The 14,796-nt window shown below is 49.1% G+C and overlaps 1 protein-coding gene across 1 annotated transcript in view; it reads right to left on the bottom strand.

Moving 5' to 3' along the window:
* The window catches only part of LOC147111814 (protein THEM6-like), a 61,450-nt gene that overhangs the window by 13,593 nt on the left and 33,061 nt on the right, over positions 1-14,796 (bottom strand). The window contains exon 3 of the mRNA XM_085999074.1: positions 274-406. Within this exon, the coding sequence (XP_085855200.1) occupies positions 274-406 (133 nt within the window). The remainder of the gene's footprint in view (positions 1-273; positions 407-14,796) is intronic.

Genomic DNA, 14,796 nt, shown 5'->3' with positions numbered 1-14,796 from the left:
GAGAGAGGAAGAACTGAAAGGAGCAGATGAAGTGTTACAGTACAGCAAGAACAAGACTTCTGTATTACCTAAAAGGTTTATTGTAAGAGTTGACTGCATCTTACTTGTAAATTATGTATTACATGGTATTAAGCTCACGTCATTATCACCTGATTTACCATGAGCAACACCATGTGATATCCATTGTGAAAATTCAAAAAATAATAATCCAACCTAAACATCTTAACTCGGTATTCTTTGTTGTATCATGTTAAAGAGGAAGTACCAACTTACTCTAGACTGAATCTTGAATTGTTCAAACAAATGCAGAGATCGCCTGTATCGTATGGTTGCGGCACCAAGCACCATATTAGCTTTTAACTTCCTTGTTGCTTGGAATAGACCATTGCGGATATAGAGGGAGAACCTGGAAAATACACAAAATATAATTTAAGGAGCATCCTGAAATCATTCCGGCATTATTCGTATATGTACAAAGTTCTGGAGTAGATTTTACATAGAAGATAGGAGCAGGAGTAGGCCATTTGGCCCCTCGAGCCTGCTCCGCCATTCAATGCATTCATGGCTGATCATCCAAATTCAGTACCCTGTCCCTGCTTTCTCGCCATACCCCTTGATCCCTTTAGCCTTAAGAAATATATCCAACTCCTTCTTGAATATATTTAATGAATTGGCCTCTACTGCCTTCTGTGGTAGAGAATTCCACAGGTTCATCACTCTCTGGGTGAAGAAATTCCTCCTCATTTCTGTCCTAAATGGCTTACCCCTTATCCTTAGACTGTGACCCCTGGTTCTGGACTCCCCGACCATCAGGAACATCCTTCCTGCATCTAGTCTGTCCAGTCCTGTCAGAATTTTATAAGTTTCAATGAGATCCCCTCTCATTCTTCTAAACTCCAGCGAGTATAAGCCCAATCGACCCAATCTCTCCTCATACGTCATTCCTGCCATCCCAGGTATCAGCCTGGTGAATCTTCGCTGAACTCCTTCCATGGCAAGAACATCCTTCCTCAGATAAGGTGACCAAAACTGCACACAATACTCAAGGTGTGGTCTCACCAAGGCCCTGTACAACTGCAGCATGACATCCTTGTTCCTGTACTCAAACCCTCTCGCTACGAAGGCCAACATACCATTTGCCTTCTTAACCGCCTGCTGCACCTGCATGCTTACCTTCAGCGACTGGTGCACAAGGACACCCAGGTCTTGTTGCACTTCCCCTTCTCCCAATCTATTGCCATTCAGATAATAATCTGCCTTCCTGTTTTTGCCACTAAAGTGGATAACCTCACATTTATCCATGTTATATTGCATCTGCCATGCTTCTGCCCAATCACCCAACCTGTCCAAATCATCCTGGAGTTTCTCGGCATCCTCCTCACAGCACACATGCCCACCCAGCTTTGTGTCGTCTGCAGACTTGGAGATATTACATCTAGTTCCCTTGTCTAGATCATTAATATATATTGTGAATAGCTGGGGTCCAAGGACTGATCCCTGCGGTACCCCACTAGTCACTGCCTGACACTTGGAAAAAGACCCATTTATTCCAACTCTTTGCTTTCTGTCTGCCAACCAGTTCTCTATCCAAGTCAATATCTTGCCCCCAATCCCATGTGCCTTAACTTTACACGCTAATCTCTTATGCGGGACCTTATCGAAAGCCTTCTGAAAGTCCAAATACAGTACACCACATCCACTGGTTCTCCCTTATCTATTGTGAGCTATGGGGGCATTTTGAGGTGTGATGGACGGTATGTGGCCACCAGATGGAGACAAAGTCCCCCTCTTACTCCAATTCAGGTGAAGGCCACACCCACCTCCAACACACCTGAAGCAAATCTACCCATTAGCTCACTAGTTTAAAAGACAAACTAGTGCATCCCTTCAGGGCCAGCGCCAGGGAAAGGGGTCCTGAGTGAGGACCAAGCCAGTGCCTGAGGAGAAAGCCAAGCCAAGCCAAGACAGGACAGGACAGGACAGGACCAGAGCCTGAGGAGAAAGCCAGGACAGGGCCAGTGCCTGAGGAGAAAGAACCAGTGGTAAAGTAACCCTGGCTTATTGTTTTTGGAGAAGGAACCAGTGGTAAAGTAACCCTGGCTTATGTTTTGGATTTTGCCAGATGTGAAGCTTTTTCCCTGTTTGCTAAAATAAAACACAGCTAATTACTGTTTTTCATAGACCAATCTTGTGACTGTGCTTGTGTTCTCCTGTTCCCGCATCAACACACCCTTCAGTCTAGGGGGTGGTTGATCGCAAATGGTGGAGAATGTGGCTTTAGCCCTCTGGTGGCTGGGAGGACAAAGCACACATTGTTGAAAACCCTTTTGGTGGAGCGATGGAGGCCCTTTTGCAGCAGTTTATCAGGGCCAGTATGGCCAACATGAACAAATACAAAAAAATTCTTGAGGAACAGTGCCGAGGAACAGTGCCGTGACAATGAGCTGCTGAGGGAAAACCTACGGGAGCGGCTAAACGCCTCAGCTGATCAACCTCCCGCCAACACCCGCCAACCCGATATTAGTCCTACAAAATTCCCCGGACTGTATCGTACTGGCGAGCCTTTGCCACCTCACGAAGGCCTCCATGAGCCTGTTGACATAGTGTCCGATAATGAAAAGGACCATGATCGTGCAGAAAATAAAAACTCTTGTTCTCTCAGTGAAGAAGTCTGTGTACCAATCACTGACCAGATTAATTGTGGAAGTTGTGTGGAACGTATCTCAGGAAACGCAGCAGAACACGTTGACAAAAATTACTGAAAAGGAACATGCAAAGAAAAAAGGCAAATTTAAAAAGAAAGAAAAGAGAACCGAGGGGTATGCGGCTTCTCAAGAGGACAGCTCAGGTGATGAAGCAGAGAGCCCATCAAAGATGAAAAGGCCAAAGGGTATCCATGTCTTCAAAAAGCCTAGTTTCTCCAAGAAGAAAGAAAAAGACTTCAAGGTCAAAGAGAAGCCAAAGGAAGAAAAGTCCAAAGATATAATCGCAGCAGATGTTGTTAAGCAGTGGAAAGAGAAAAAGAAAACGAAGCCTCCACCAGAGCAGGAAGCAGTTCCGGTGGATACTCCTTCTTCCCTCAGGCCAATCTTTGGGGTTCCATTAGCTGAGGCTGTCGAGAGGACTATGCTGTATGATAGGATCCAGCTGCCAGCAGTTTTTTGAGAGTGCATTGACTACATTGAGAGTTATGGCATGAAGAGTGAAGGCACTTATAGGGTATCGGGTACCAAATCAAAAGTTGATGAGCTGAAAGTTGTGTATGTCAACGATGCTTTCGGAACAGCACACAGAGCTCACAGCTCCATGGTTGGTGTAAAATTGCCAAAGAAGGATGCTGGCTTGTTGTTGAAAAAGGTGCTTGAGTATTTTGCCAAAGCTCTGGAATCTCCTGACAGACCCATCCTTGCCATTCTGGGTGGGGCCAAAGTCCAGGACAAGATTCAGCTGATCAATAACTTGCTAGATAAGGTTAATGAAATGATTATTGGAAGAGGTTTGAAGACTGCAAGTGCTATTATTGTTCTAACCAATGGTGAATTAATTGAAATGGTGTTGCCCTACACAATTAAAGAAGCTGATGAGGCAAGAAAACTAGGAGCAATCATTTATTGTGTTGGAGTCAAAGACTTCAAGGAAAAGCAGCTGGAACTTGTTGCAGATTCCCCGAGTCACGTCTTCCCTGTTAATGGTGGATTTCAGGCTTTAAGTGCCTGAGGCCTGGTCAGAATTTGATAGATTTTGGAAAATGGACAGAAATTCCATGAGTGGGGGAATTAGCTCAAATGGTAGAGCTTCTGGCTGAGCTGAATGAAGAGCAAAAAGTGCCTAGCTTGGTTTTATGAATATGCAGGAACAGATGAAGTTGTTGGTCCTGAGGGAATGGAAAAGTTTTGTGAAGATATAGGCGTGGAGCCTGAAAATATTATCATGTTGATATTAGCATGGAGGCTCAAAACATGAGGAAAGAAAGAAGAATTGGCATTAAAGGTTATCTGTCTGACTTGAACTTTATGATTCCAACACATGGTGGAGATATTAATGTGATGTGATATTAAGGTTATGATGTGAAATTAATGTAATGATGTGATATTAATGTGAAGATGACGTGATATTAACATAATGTTGATGATGTGATATTAATGTGCTGATGTGAGGCCCTTTGGTCTGCCTGCGCCCCTCCCCGGAGGTCGGAGCCGGGGGGGGAAATATGTGAGCTATGGGGGCAGTTTGAGGTGTGAGGGACGGTATGTGGCCACCAGATGGAGACAAAGTCCCCCTCTTACTCCAATTCAGGTGAAGGCCACACCCAACTCCAACACACCTGAGGCAAATCTACCCATTAGCTCACTAGTTTAAAAGACAAACTAGTGCATCCCTTCAGCGCCAGGGAAAGGGGTCCTGAGTGAGGAGAAGGCTGGAGCCTGAGCAGGCTGGGATAGGACCAGAGCCTGAGGAGAAAGCCAGGACCGGGCCAGTGCCTGAAGAGAAGGAACCAGTGGTAAAGTAACCCTGGCTTATGTTTTGGATTTTGCCAGATGTGAAGCTTTTTCCCCTGTTTGCTAAAATAAAACACAGCTAATTGCTGTTTTTCATAGACCATGCTGTTTTTCATAGACCAATCTTGTGACTGTGCTTGTGTTCTCCTGTTCCTGCATCAACACACCCTTCGGTCTAGGGGGTGGTTGATCACACTATTTTACCAGTTACATCCTCAAAAAATTCCAATACATTAGTCGAGCACGATTTACCTTTTGTAAATCCATGTTGACACTGTCCGATCCTGTCACTGTTTTCCAAGTGCTCTGCTATCACATCTTTTATAATGGACTCTAGCATTTTCCCCACTACCAATGTCAGGCTTACCCCGTTTTCTCTCTCCCACCTTTTTTGAATAGTGGGGTAACATTAGCTACCCTCCAATCCATGGGTACTGTTCCAGATTCCATCAAATGTTGGAAGATGATCAGCAATGCATCTACTATTTCTAGGGCCACTTCCTTAAGTACCCTAGGATGTAGATTATCAGGCCCTGGGGATTTATCGGCCTTCAATCCCGTCAATTTCCCTAACACCATTTCCCTACAAATACTGATTTCTTTCAGTTTCCCCCCCCCCCCTTTCATCAGACCCTATGTTCCCTGACATCTCTGGGAGGTTATTTGTGTCCTCCTTTGTGAAGACAGAACCAAAATATGTATTTAATTGGTCAGCCATTTCTTTGTTCCCCATTATAAATTCCCCTGATTCTGACTGCAAGGGACCTACGCTTGACTTCACCAATCTTTTTCTCTTCACATATCTATAAAAGCTTTTACAGTCAGTTTTTATGTTCCCTGCAAGCTTACACTCATTCTATTTTCCCCTTCTTAATTAATCCCTTTGTCCTCCTTTGTTGAATCCTAAACTGCTCCCAAGCCTCAGGTTTACTGCTTTTTCTGGCCAATTTATATGTCCTCTCCTTGGATCTTATGCTATCCCTAATTTCCCTCGTTAGCCACGGTTGAGTCACCTTTTTTTGTTTTATTTTTATGCCAAACTGGGATGAACAAATTCTGTAGTTCATCCATGCGATCTTTGAATGTTTGCCATTGCCTATCCACCGCCAACCCTTTGAGTAACATTCCCCAATCAATCCTACCCGACTCGCGCCTCAGACCATTGTAGTTTCCTTTATTTAAATTCAGGACCCTAGTCTCAGTCAACTACTTCAGTCTTCATCTTAAATGAAGAATTCGATCATATTATGATTGTTCCGAGCCAAGGGGCCTCATACAACAAGATTGCTAATTAATCCTTTCTCATTACATAATACCCAGTCTAAGATGGCCTGATCTCTGGTTGGTTCCTCGACATATTGGTCCAGGAAACCATCCCGTAAACACGCCAGGAATTCCTCCTCCACTGTATTATTACTAATTTGGTTAGCCCAATCTATATGTAGATTAAAGTCACCTATGATGACTGCTGTGCCCTTCTTGCACGCTTCTCTAATTTCCCTTTAAATGCCATTCCCAACCTCCGCATTACTGTTTGGAGGTCTATATACCACTAACGTTTTCTGCCCCATGGTATTTCTCAGTTCTACCCATACAGATTCCACATCATCAGAGCTAATATCCTTCCTTACAATTATGTTAATCCCTTCTTTAACCAGCAATACTACCCCACCTCCCTTTCCTTTTTGCCTATCTTTCCTGAATATTGAATACCCCTGCATGTTGAGGTCCCAGCCTTGGCCACCCTGGCGTCATGTTTCCGTAATCCCAATCAAATCATATTCATTTACCTATTTGCGCAGCTAATTCATCCACCTTATTACAAATGCTCCTCGCATTAAGACACAAAGGCCTAGAAATTAAGTTGTTAGCGCCAGCCGCTAGCGCCTTAGGGGGAGAAGTGGGGCGCGAAGCGGCTAGCGCCCAGGCGCGGTGCGATCTGTGCCTCTCGCGAACTTCGGTCAAGATTTAGCGGCGGCGCAAAACCGCAGCGCCCGCAGATCCTGACATCATTTGATGGTGCAACGCCCTTGGTGCGCCCCGAACCGTAACTTAAGTGGCGCCCCCCCTTCTGTGCGCCTGGCGCCCCCCAGCGACTGGTTGCGTGGAACGGTTCCCAGTTGCTGTGGGCGCGCTATTTAAAGGGGACTCTTCCTGCATTCTTTGTGGCAGCCATTTTGTTCCACTCCTTCTGTGTGAGAGAGAGATTTGGAGAGACAAAGGGAGAGAGCTTTCTGCTTTGACTCAGCGCTCGCACAGGTACTTCTGGCTTCAGGCCAGAGCTTTGCACTTGGATTTAACTTTCAGTGCCATAGCCTTGAGTCGCCACATATAATGGGGGCTGCAATGGGTGGAAACGTTGGGTTTCTGCATTGCATTCAAGGGGCTCAGACGCTGAGAGAGTGCCAGTCATGGCCAGACGGAGAAGGGCCAACAGGCGTCAGCACAGGAGGCCTTACCCACCCAGGGTCTACCACCAGCAATTCTCATATCTCAACATGTCTGAGGTGCAGTGTGTTCGGAGGCTGCGATTCAGAAGGGAGGTGGTCACTGAGATCTGCCACCTGCTTCGGAGAGATCTGCAGCCACAGCTGAGGAGCAGGACGTCTGTCGGTGGCAGTGGCTTTCAACTTCTATGCCACCGGCTCCTTCCAATCTGCTACTGGGGACATTGCCAATATCTCCCAGTTCGCAGTACATTGCTGCATCCGCCAGGTGACTAATGCCCTCTTCAGAAGGAGATGTCAGTACATCTCCTTCCCCATGACCCCGGACAAGCAGTAAGAGCGTGCAATGGGATTTGCAAGAATAGCGGGCTTCCCCATGGCCCAGGGCGCCATTGACTGCACGCATGTGCTTTTGCAGGCACCTCTACAGAATGCCGAGGATTACCACAACCCGAAGGGATACCATTTGCTCAACGTCCAGTTGGTGTGTGACCACAGGCAGCTCATACTAGCTGTCAATGCCTGCTTTCCAGGCAGCAGCCACGATGCCTTCATCCTGCGCCAGACTTCTGTGGCAGACATTTTCGAAGCCCTGGCTCACCGAGGAGGCTGGCTTGTCGGGGGCAAGGGCTATCCTTTGTGCACCTGGCTGATAACCCCGCTCCGTGCGCCCAGCACCCCTGCTGAAGAACGATACAATGACAGCCATCAAGCAACCAGGAACATCATTGAGTGCACAATCGGCGTGCTCAAGCAACGGTTCCGCTGTCTGGACCATTCCGGGGGAGCCCTTCAGTACTCGCCTGAGCGAGTCTCCCATTTCGTTGTAGTGTGCTGCATGCTGCACAACCGGGCTATCCTCAGGACTCGGCCACTGCCAGCAGACATTGGAGTACCACCGGAGGAGGAGGAGCACCAAGACGTGAGGGAGGCACAAAGTGCAAGGGCCGTCCGTCGGTGGATTATTGCAAGTCGGTTCTAGGCCCCCTTTCAGGGAATGGCTTGTGCCATTGAAAGAACATGAATGGAGCGCTCCGCAAACCCTCAGCCGGTCAAGGCAACAAATAGTTCAAAGTGCAAACATGGACAATCTGAATAAAGACAATTTTTTATTTTACAAACTCTGTGCCCTTCCTGCATGACAAACAAAGACCGAGAAAGCCCCCAAAAAAACAGTCAGACACATAACTAGCTCTCTCAACCTGGAGAAAATTGAAAAACAGTTAAACAAAAATGACCATGATCCTCGGCCTTCATATTAAAAAAAAACACACATTTTGCCACACTTTCTACTTTTTCGCCTGCGAGGGTGATCTGCCTCGCTTGTGCGATTTGCCCCTTCCTGCCCTGCAGCTCCTCCTCAATGGGACCCCAGTGGCTGCAGCAAGGCTGGGGGAAGGCTGCTGAAGGTCAGATGGTGACTCGGCAGATGCCCTTGGGGGACGGCCTGGGCCTGGAGAGCCCGGCTGCTGACTGCTCCAACTCTGCTTGGGCGGCAGCAGTGGAGGAGTAACAGTGTTGGCAGCAGGATGCTGCCAACCTGACAGAGCACAGGCACTCCCTGGTCGGCCGATACACTGGCACTCGCACGGGCCAGCACTGAAGCATACGCAGCAATCTGCTGAAGCACAGACTGCTGGGCTGCTGCTATTCCTGGCCGATCCAGCGAGGGTGGCAGCAGTTAGTGCCCATGTGGCCCTGATCTGTGTCTGCATCAGACCAGCCAGTGATTGCATGGCACGACTAAGTACTTGGCTGGAAGCCGGCTGTGCTGCCCCGAAGTCCTGCAGACTCCTGGCCTGTGCTGCCCCGAATTCCTGAACACTCCTTGCCAGTGACTCTATGGAGTCAGGCATCCTTGCCACTGCAGCCATGAGCTCAATGTGCCTGCGCTCAGCCTGGGCGCCCATTTCACCAAGGAGCCGCACCTCCTGCGCTCACCGTAGCAGGACTGGAGGCCGCACTCACCCTCCGGGGAGAAGGCCGCCGAGCTTCCCCCACCCCTCCTGCATTGCTGCAGCCTGCTGGGCCCCGGAGCTTCACAGTCATCAGACCCTTCCCCCCCCTGCTCCCCTCCAGGGAAGACGTGTCCCCATCATGGCCATGGGCTGCCTCGGCTGAGGGTGGCACTGATGGGCTGGCTTCCTCTTCCTCCTCCTCGAATTCCGAATCAGTCGCAGTGCCAGCTTGAGGGCCCGCCTCCTCACCTGGCGATTCATTATCTGAAAGCAGGGAGGCACAGGAGTTGCTTTAGAGTGAGGACAGGGCGGCAGCGAGGGAGGCATGAGTGCTGCAATGCACTGCATTGGTTCGAGAGTGGCAAAGGATGCTGGTGTGAGGCACAAGTGGAAAGAGAGAGGTCAAAAAGGTGATAACCTTACCATTGCTGTCCAGAACAGGGTCAGCATCTCCAGTGGCAACGGGGCCAATCAGCCGGCCTCCCATTATCTGCTCCACTCGCTGCTCCAGGTCACTCAGGTCTTTAAGGTCAGGACGGCGTCGCTGCTGCCTCCGATTGTGGGCCAGCTTGCCCTGCAAGAGAATGTACTCCGAGGCCGTCCTGTGTCAAGCCCTGATCGTGCCTGCACTGTCTTCCCATGGTGGAATAGCCCTGACAGTGTGTAAAGTGGTGACTGTGCATGTGATTTTCATGAGCGTCCCATAGCTGTTGGATGAGGGCTGGGCATTGGGGCTTTCAGGACCCTTTGGCTGTAAAGTGAGGTGCTCATGCAGGGATGAAGAGGATACTGGAAAGGGTACTCACCCTGACAACCCGTGTGAGGTCGTTGAACTTTTTTCTGCACTGCGTGGGTGTCCTGGGGACCAAGCTGTTGGAGGTCACTCTGTTCGCCACCTCCCTCCAGGCTTTTCTGTACTCGCTGGGCAGCGGCCTCCTGCCACTGTCAGGGAAGAGGACAGGTCGCCTGCGCTCCACTGCGCCAACCAGAAGCTTCAGGACACCCTCGCTGAAGCGCTGCGCTCGCTCCCTGGCCTTCTCCATAGTCGTGGGCGTAGCGTTCTTGAAGCAGCTCTGTTTAGGCCTAGATTCAGGGCTGCAGGGCGTGGGTGCAATCCAAATCGACCCTCCCCCTTTAAGAGCTGACCGGCGCCAGCGTGTCTGCCTTCAGTCAATAACTCGCCGCACCTGCGCTGCACCCGCCCTCGGTGGTAGCGCCTCGGCTCGCCGGCATAGCGCCTTTATGATAGTCGTGCACCGCCTGCTTTAGTGCAGCAGCAACCTCTTGGGGTGATGCAACTCAATTTCGGCGAAGGTGGCACTAAGTTGCGCCGGGCGCTAAATTTAGCGAACGCCCGGCTGTAGCGCCCCAAACGTGGCGATACTGAATTTCTAGGCCAAAGCCTTCAGGCTTGTTTTTTTTTTAACGCTCTTAGACCTATTAGAATTATTATTTACTGTGGCCATGTTTGATTTAAACCGTTGATTTCTCTGACTGCCACTTTTGCTTTTCTCCTTCATATCCTTTGCTTTCATCCTGGTTTCCCTTTCCTCTGTCTCCCTGCTCAGGTTCCCAACCCCCTGCCATTAAACCCTCCCCCAGAGCACTAGCAAATGCTCCCCCTAGGACATCGGTCCCAGCCCTGCCCAGGTGCAAACCGTCCGGTTTGTACTGGTCCCACCTCCCCCAGAACCGGTTCCAATGTCCGAGGAATTTGAATCCCTCCTCCTTGCACCATTCCTCTAGACACGTATTAATCTGAAATATCTTTCTATTTCTACTCTGACTAGCACGTGGCACTGGTAGCAATCCTGAGGTTACTACCTTTGAGGTCCTATTTTTTAATTTACTTCCTAACTCCCTATATTCAGCTTTTAGGACCTCATCCCGTTTTTTACCTATATCGTTGGTACCTATATGGACCACGACAACTGGCTGTTCACCCTCCCCTTCCAAAATGTTCTGCAGCCACTCAGACATCCTTAACCCTTGCACCAGGGAGGCAACACACCATCCTGGAGTCTCGTTTGCGGCCGCAGAAACGCCTATCTATTCCCCTTGCAATAGAATCCCCTATTACTAAAGCTCTACCCCTCTTTTTCCTCCCGTCCTGTGCAGCAGAGCCACCCTTGGTGCCAGGAAGTTGGCTGCTGCTGCCTTCCTCTGATAAGCCATCCCCCTCAACAGTATTCAAAGTGGTATATCTGTTTGAGAGGGGGATGTCCACAGGGACCCCTGCACTACCTGCCTGCGCCTACTACTCTGTCTGTTGGTCACCCCTTCCCTTTCTGCCTGTCCAACCTTTGCCTGTGGTGTGACCAACTGCTTAAATGTGATCACAGAATCACAGAAACCCCACAGTGCAGATAGAGGCCATTTCGGCCCATCGAGCCTGCACCGACACATATCCCACCCGATCCCCGTAACCCCTACACCAACACATATCCCACCCTATCCCTGTAACCCCACGTATTTAATCCCCCTAACACTAAGGGTCAATTTATCATAGCCAATCAACCTAACCCGCACATCTTTGGACTGTGGGAGGAAACCAGAGCACCCGGAGAAAACCCACGCAAACCGGGGAGAATGTGCAAACTCCACACACAGTCGCCCGAGGCCGGATTCGAAACCGGGTCTCTGGCGCTGTGAGACAACAGTGCTAACCACTATGCCACCGTGCTGCCCGATATCCACGACGTCCTCAGCAATAATGGGAACACTTGGATTCAAATCTGATTTATTTCAAAGGAACAGTTCTGAAATAATCCTGACATCTCGGTTAAGTAAGTAAAACCTGGACTACGTCAGAAAAAAGAGCCGATGAGAATATTTGGTGGGCAATTAATCAACTGTCAAAGGCTGAAGAGTTAATTTGTCGAAGTAGCTATGTTTTATCTCTGGAGACCGTAATTCAAGGTGGAAAAAGGACTCCAAATCAGAGTTAGTATGATTACTGGTAGTCTAAACATGACAACTGACAATCAATACTGTTCACCATTCCTACCCCCAGGTCACCAAAATACAAAAAATAAATTGTGTACAAGACATGCACACCACAAATCATAGATGAGCTGTCAAATCATTTGTGATGGAGTCAATTTTGATTTTATCTGTATCAGAGTAATTTGGACATCACAGGCAAGACATTGCTCTCTGATTTTGCTGTTTTTCTCGTAGAAATGAGGCAAAAAATTAAGCAAGGACCCATGCCACAGTCAATGGTCTGAAAGACTGTACCTATCCTGTAACATGTAATCAGATGGCCAGTGTCTACTGCACGCACATTTTGACCTGCCCTGGACCCAAGCTCTCTGCTCATCTTTTTGTTGACAACCTTCCTCTCCTACTCTCTCGTCCAATTGGCTATTTCCTTGCTTCCTACCACCAGCTGCCTTCTATATCTCAAACCAATAACCTGATGCCTCAAATCACTCACTGCTGCTCCTCCACTGCATTTCTCTCTACCCAACCCCCAGGATTGAGTTCCTCCTGATTTTGACCCACAACTTCCCTCTGTTCTATTCTAAGCATCCATTGCTCTGCCCACATAGTTCCTGCAACTTACTCTCCCAAAGAACTCAGTCTTATTCCCGTATCTTGGCACAAGCATATCCATTCTCACCTCTAGGAACAAACTCCTCACTGTTTCTCTTCCCTCTGGCTCTCCCCTCCACTCTGACCATCCCCACAAGTCTCCTATTATCTGTCCATTCTGCATTACCCGTTAAAATGTCAGCTCCCTTACAAATAAGGTTCACATTATCCAAGACCTCCTCAATGAGTCCACGGACATTCTTGTTCTTACTGAAACCTGGCTCACAGATGAAGACCCCCTTCTCCCGTAATGAAGTTGCCTGCTATACATTGTCACATCCCCATATCTAGCAATCATAATAGTGACAAAGCTAGGTCCAATCTCAATCCATCCCCTTACTTCTCTGGCATCTTCTTCCTCTTTGAGCACTTCATTCTCTACACCTCCTACTTCCCCTTTAAAGTTCTTCTCATCTATGGCCCTCTGGTAATTTCCTCCTCTCTTCTTTTCCCCCCCCCCCCCCCCCATCAAGTGAATTGTGATGAAATATATGCCTTCATCAGCCCCTGTGTTTTACCTGCTTTGTATTGTGTGTATCGCACCCTTTTTCCTATTGTGTGTATTGGCTACGCCCCTGTCTTTTGTCATAGAATGACTCATACAGCTCTTGAGACCTTTATATCAGACGAACCCGATGTGTAAAGACCTGCAATGTTCTTAGTGATTAAAAGCCTTTAGTTGAATCCTTTAAACTCCTTGTCTTTGAGTTATCGATGGCACATCAATTTTAATCACTAAAACACAAAGATGGATCGACTCCTGAAACCAGAGCGCTTGGATCTGGACCCCCATGCCTCAGACGCAGCCACACAGCTCGGACACTGGTTCCAATGCTTCGAATTTTTCATTGCAAACTCATCCACCGCCACAGCAGCCGCAACCGCCACCGGAGACGTGAAACTGGGAATCCTGCGAAACTGGGTGAGCCATCGGGTCTCCCCTCTCATCCAAGACACCACCAGCTACGGGGATGCCTGCACCATTCTGAAGGCCCACTACGTGCGGCCAATAAACGAGATGTACGCCAGGCATCTTCTGACTACTTGCACGCAGCGGCATGGTGAGTCACTAGAGGACTTCATGCTAAGCCTAAAAGTACTGGGCAGAGACTGTAACTGTAAGGCCGTGTCTGCCATCGTGTACACGGAGGAGCTGATCCGAGACTCCTTTATTGCGGGCCTCAGTTCAAATTACATTCGGCAGAAACTGTTTGAAAAGGAGGGACTGGACTTAAAACAGGCTATGGGTATAGCGCGATCGCTGGATATGGCCCAGAGGAACTCTGAATCCTGTTCCTCAGGCCACGCGGCCCACTCCGCCTCGTGGGGGCCGCCATCTTGGAAGCCATCTTCACCTCCCAGGTCTCAGGCCAGCCCAGCACCATCGGAGCCCCAGCCTCCACCCAGGAGCCCCACTACTGCCGCGATGCATCGGGGCCCGAAATGCTACTTCTGCGGCCAGGACAAACACTCCAAGCATCTGTGCCCAGCGAAGGGCACCACCTGTTTTAAATGCGGGAAGAAAGGACATTTCAGCAAAGTCTGCAGAGGGAACCCCGCCTCCAACTCCACCACCGCTGCGTGCGCACCGTGGGAGCGGCCATCTTGGATGCCATCTTGTCCACCCTCATGGAATCCACCATCTTGCCCCGACTACACGGACCTCCAGGACCCACTGGTGGCCTCGATCACAGTGGAACAATCCAGGCCGCATCCGTTGTCTAAATCGATGATGGACATAGAGGTAAACGGGAACAAGGTTAAATGCTTGATTGACTGCGAGAGCACCGAAAGCTTTATTCATCCTAGCCTGGTAAAACGACTTTCACTAACGATAGTCCCCACACGGCAAAATCGCCATGGCTGATAAGACTCATACCTCAAAAATTACAGGTTTCTGCGCGGTTATGTTGTCGGTAAAAGGCACTGATTACAGAGATTTTAAACTATTGATAATGCCAGATCTCTGTGTGAGCGTGATCTTGGGTCTGGACTTCCAGTGCCACCACCAAAGTATCACGCTTACCTACGGTGGGTCCCAGCCGCCCCTCAGTGTGCGGTCTGGCTACCCTGAAGGTCAAGCCGCCCTCTCTGTTCGCCAACCTCGCACCCAACTGTCGACCCATAGCGACCAAGAGTAGGTGGTACAGCTGGGAGGATAGATGGTTCATTGCGTCGGAAGTAGAAAGACTCAAGCGGGAGGGTATCATCGAATGCAGTACCAGCCCGTGGCGCACCCAGGTAGTAGTAGTTAAGGGTAGCGAAAAGAAGCGGATGGTGATAGATTATAGCCAG

Source organism: Somniosus microcephalus, chromosome 10 (assembly GCF_052327205.1).
Source record: "Somniosus microcephalus isolate GS21.2 chromosome 10, FLI_Smic_1.0, whole genome shotgun sequence".
Taxonomy (NCBI): domain Eukaryota; kingdom Metazoa; phylum Chordata; class Chondrichthyes; order Squaliformes; family Somniosidae; genus Somniosus; species Somniosus microcephalus.
The sequence above is the reverse complement of the archived record's forward strand: the minus strand, read 5'-3'. Positions and strand labels throughout refer to the sequence as shown.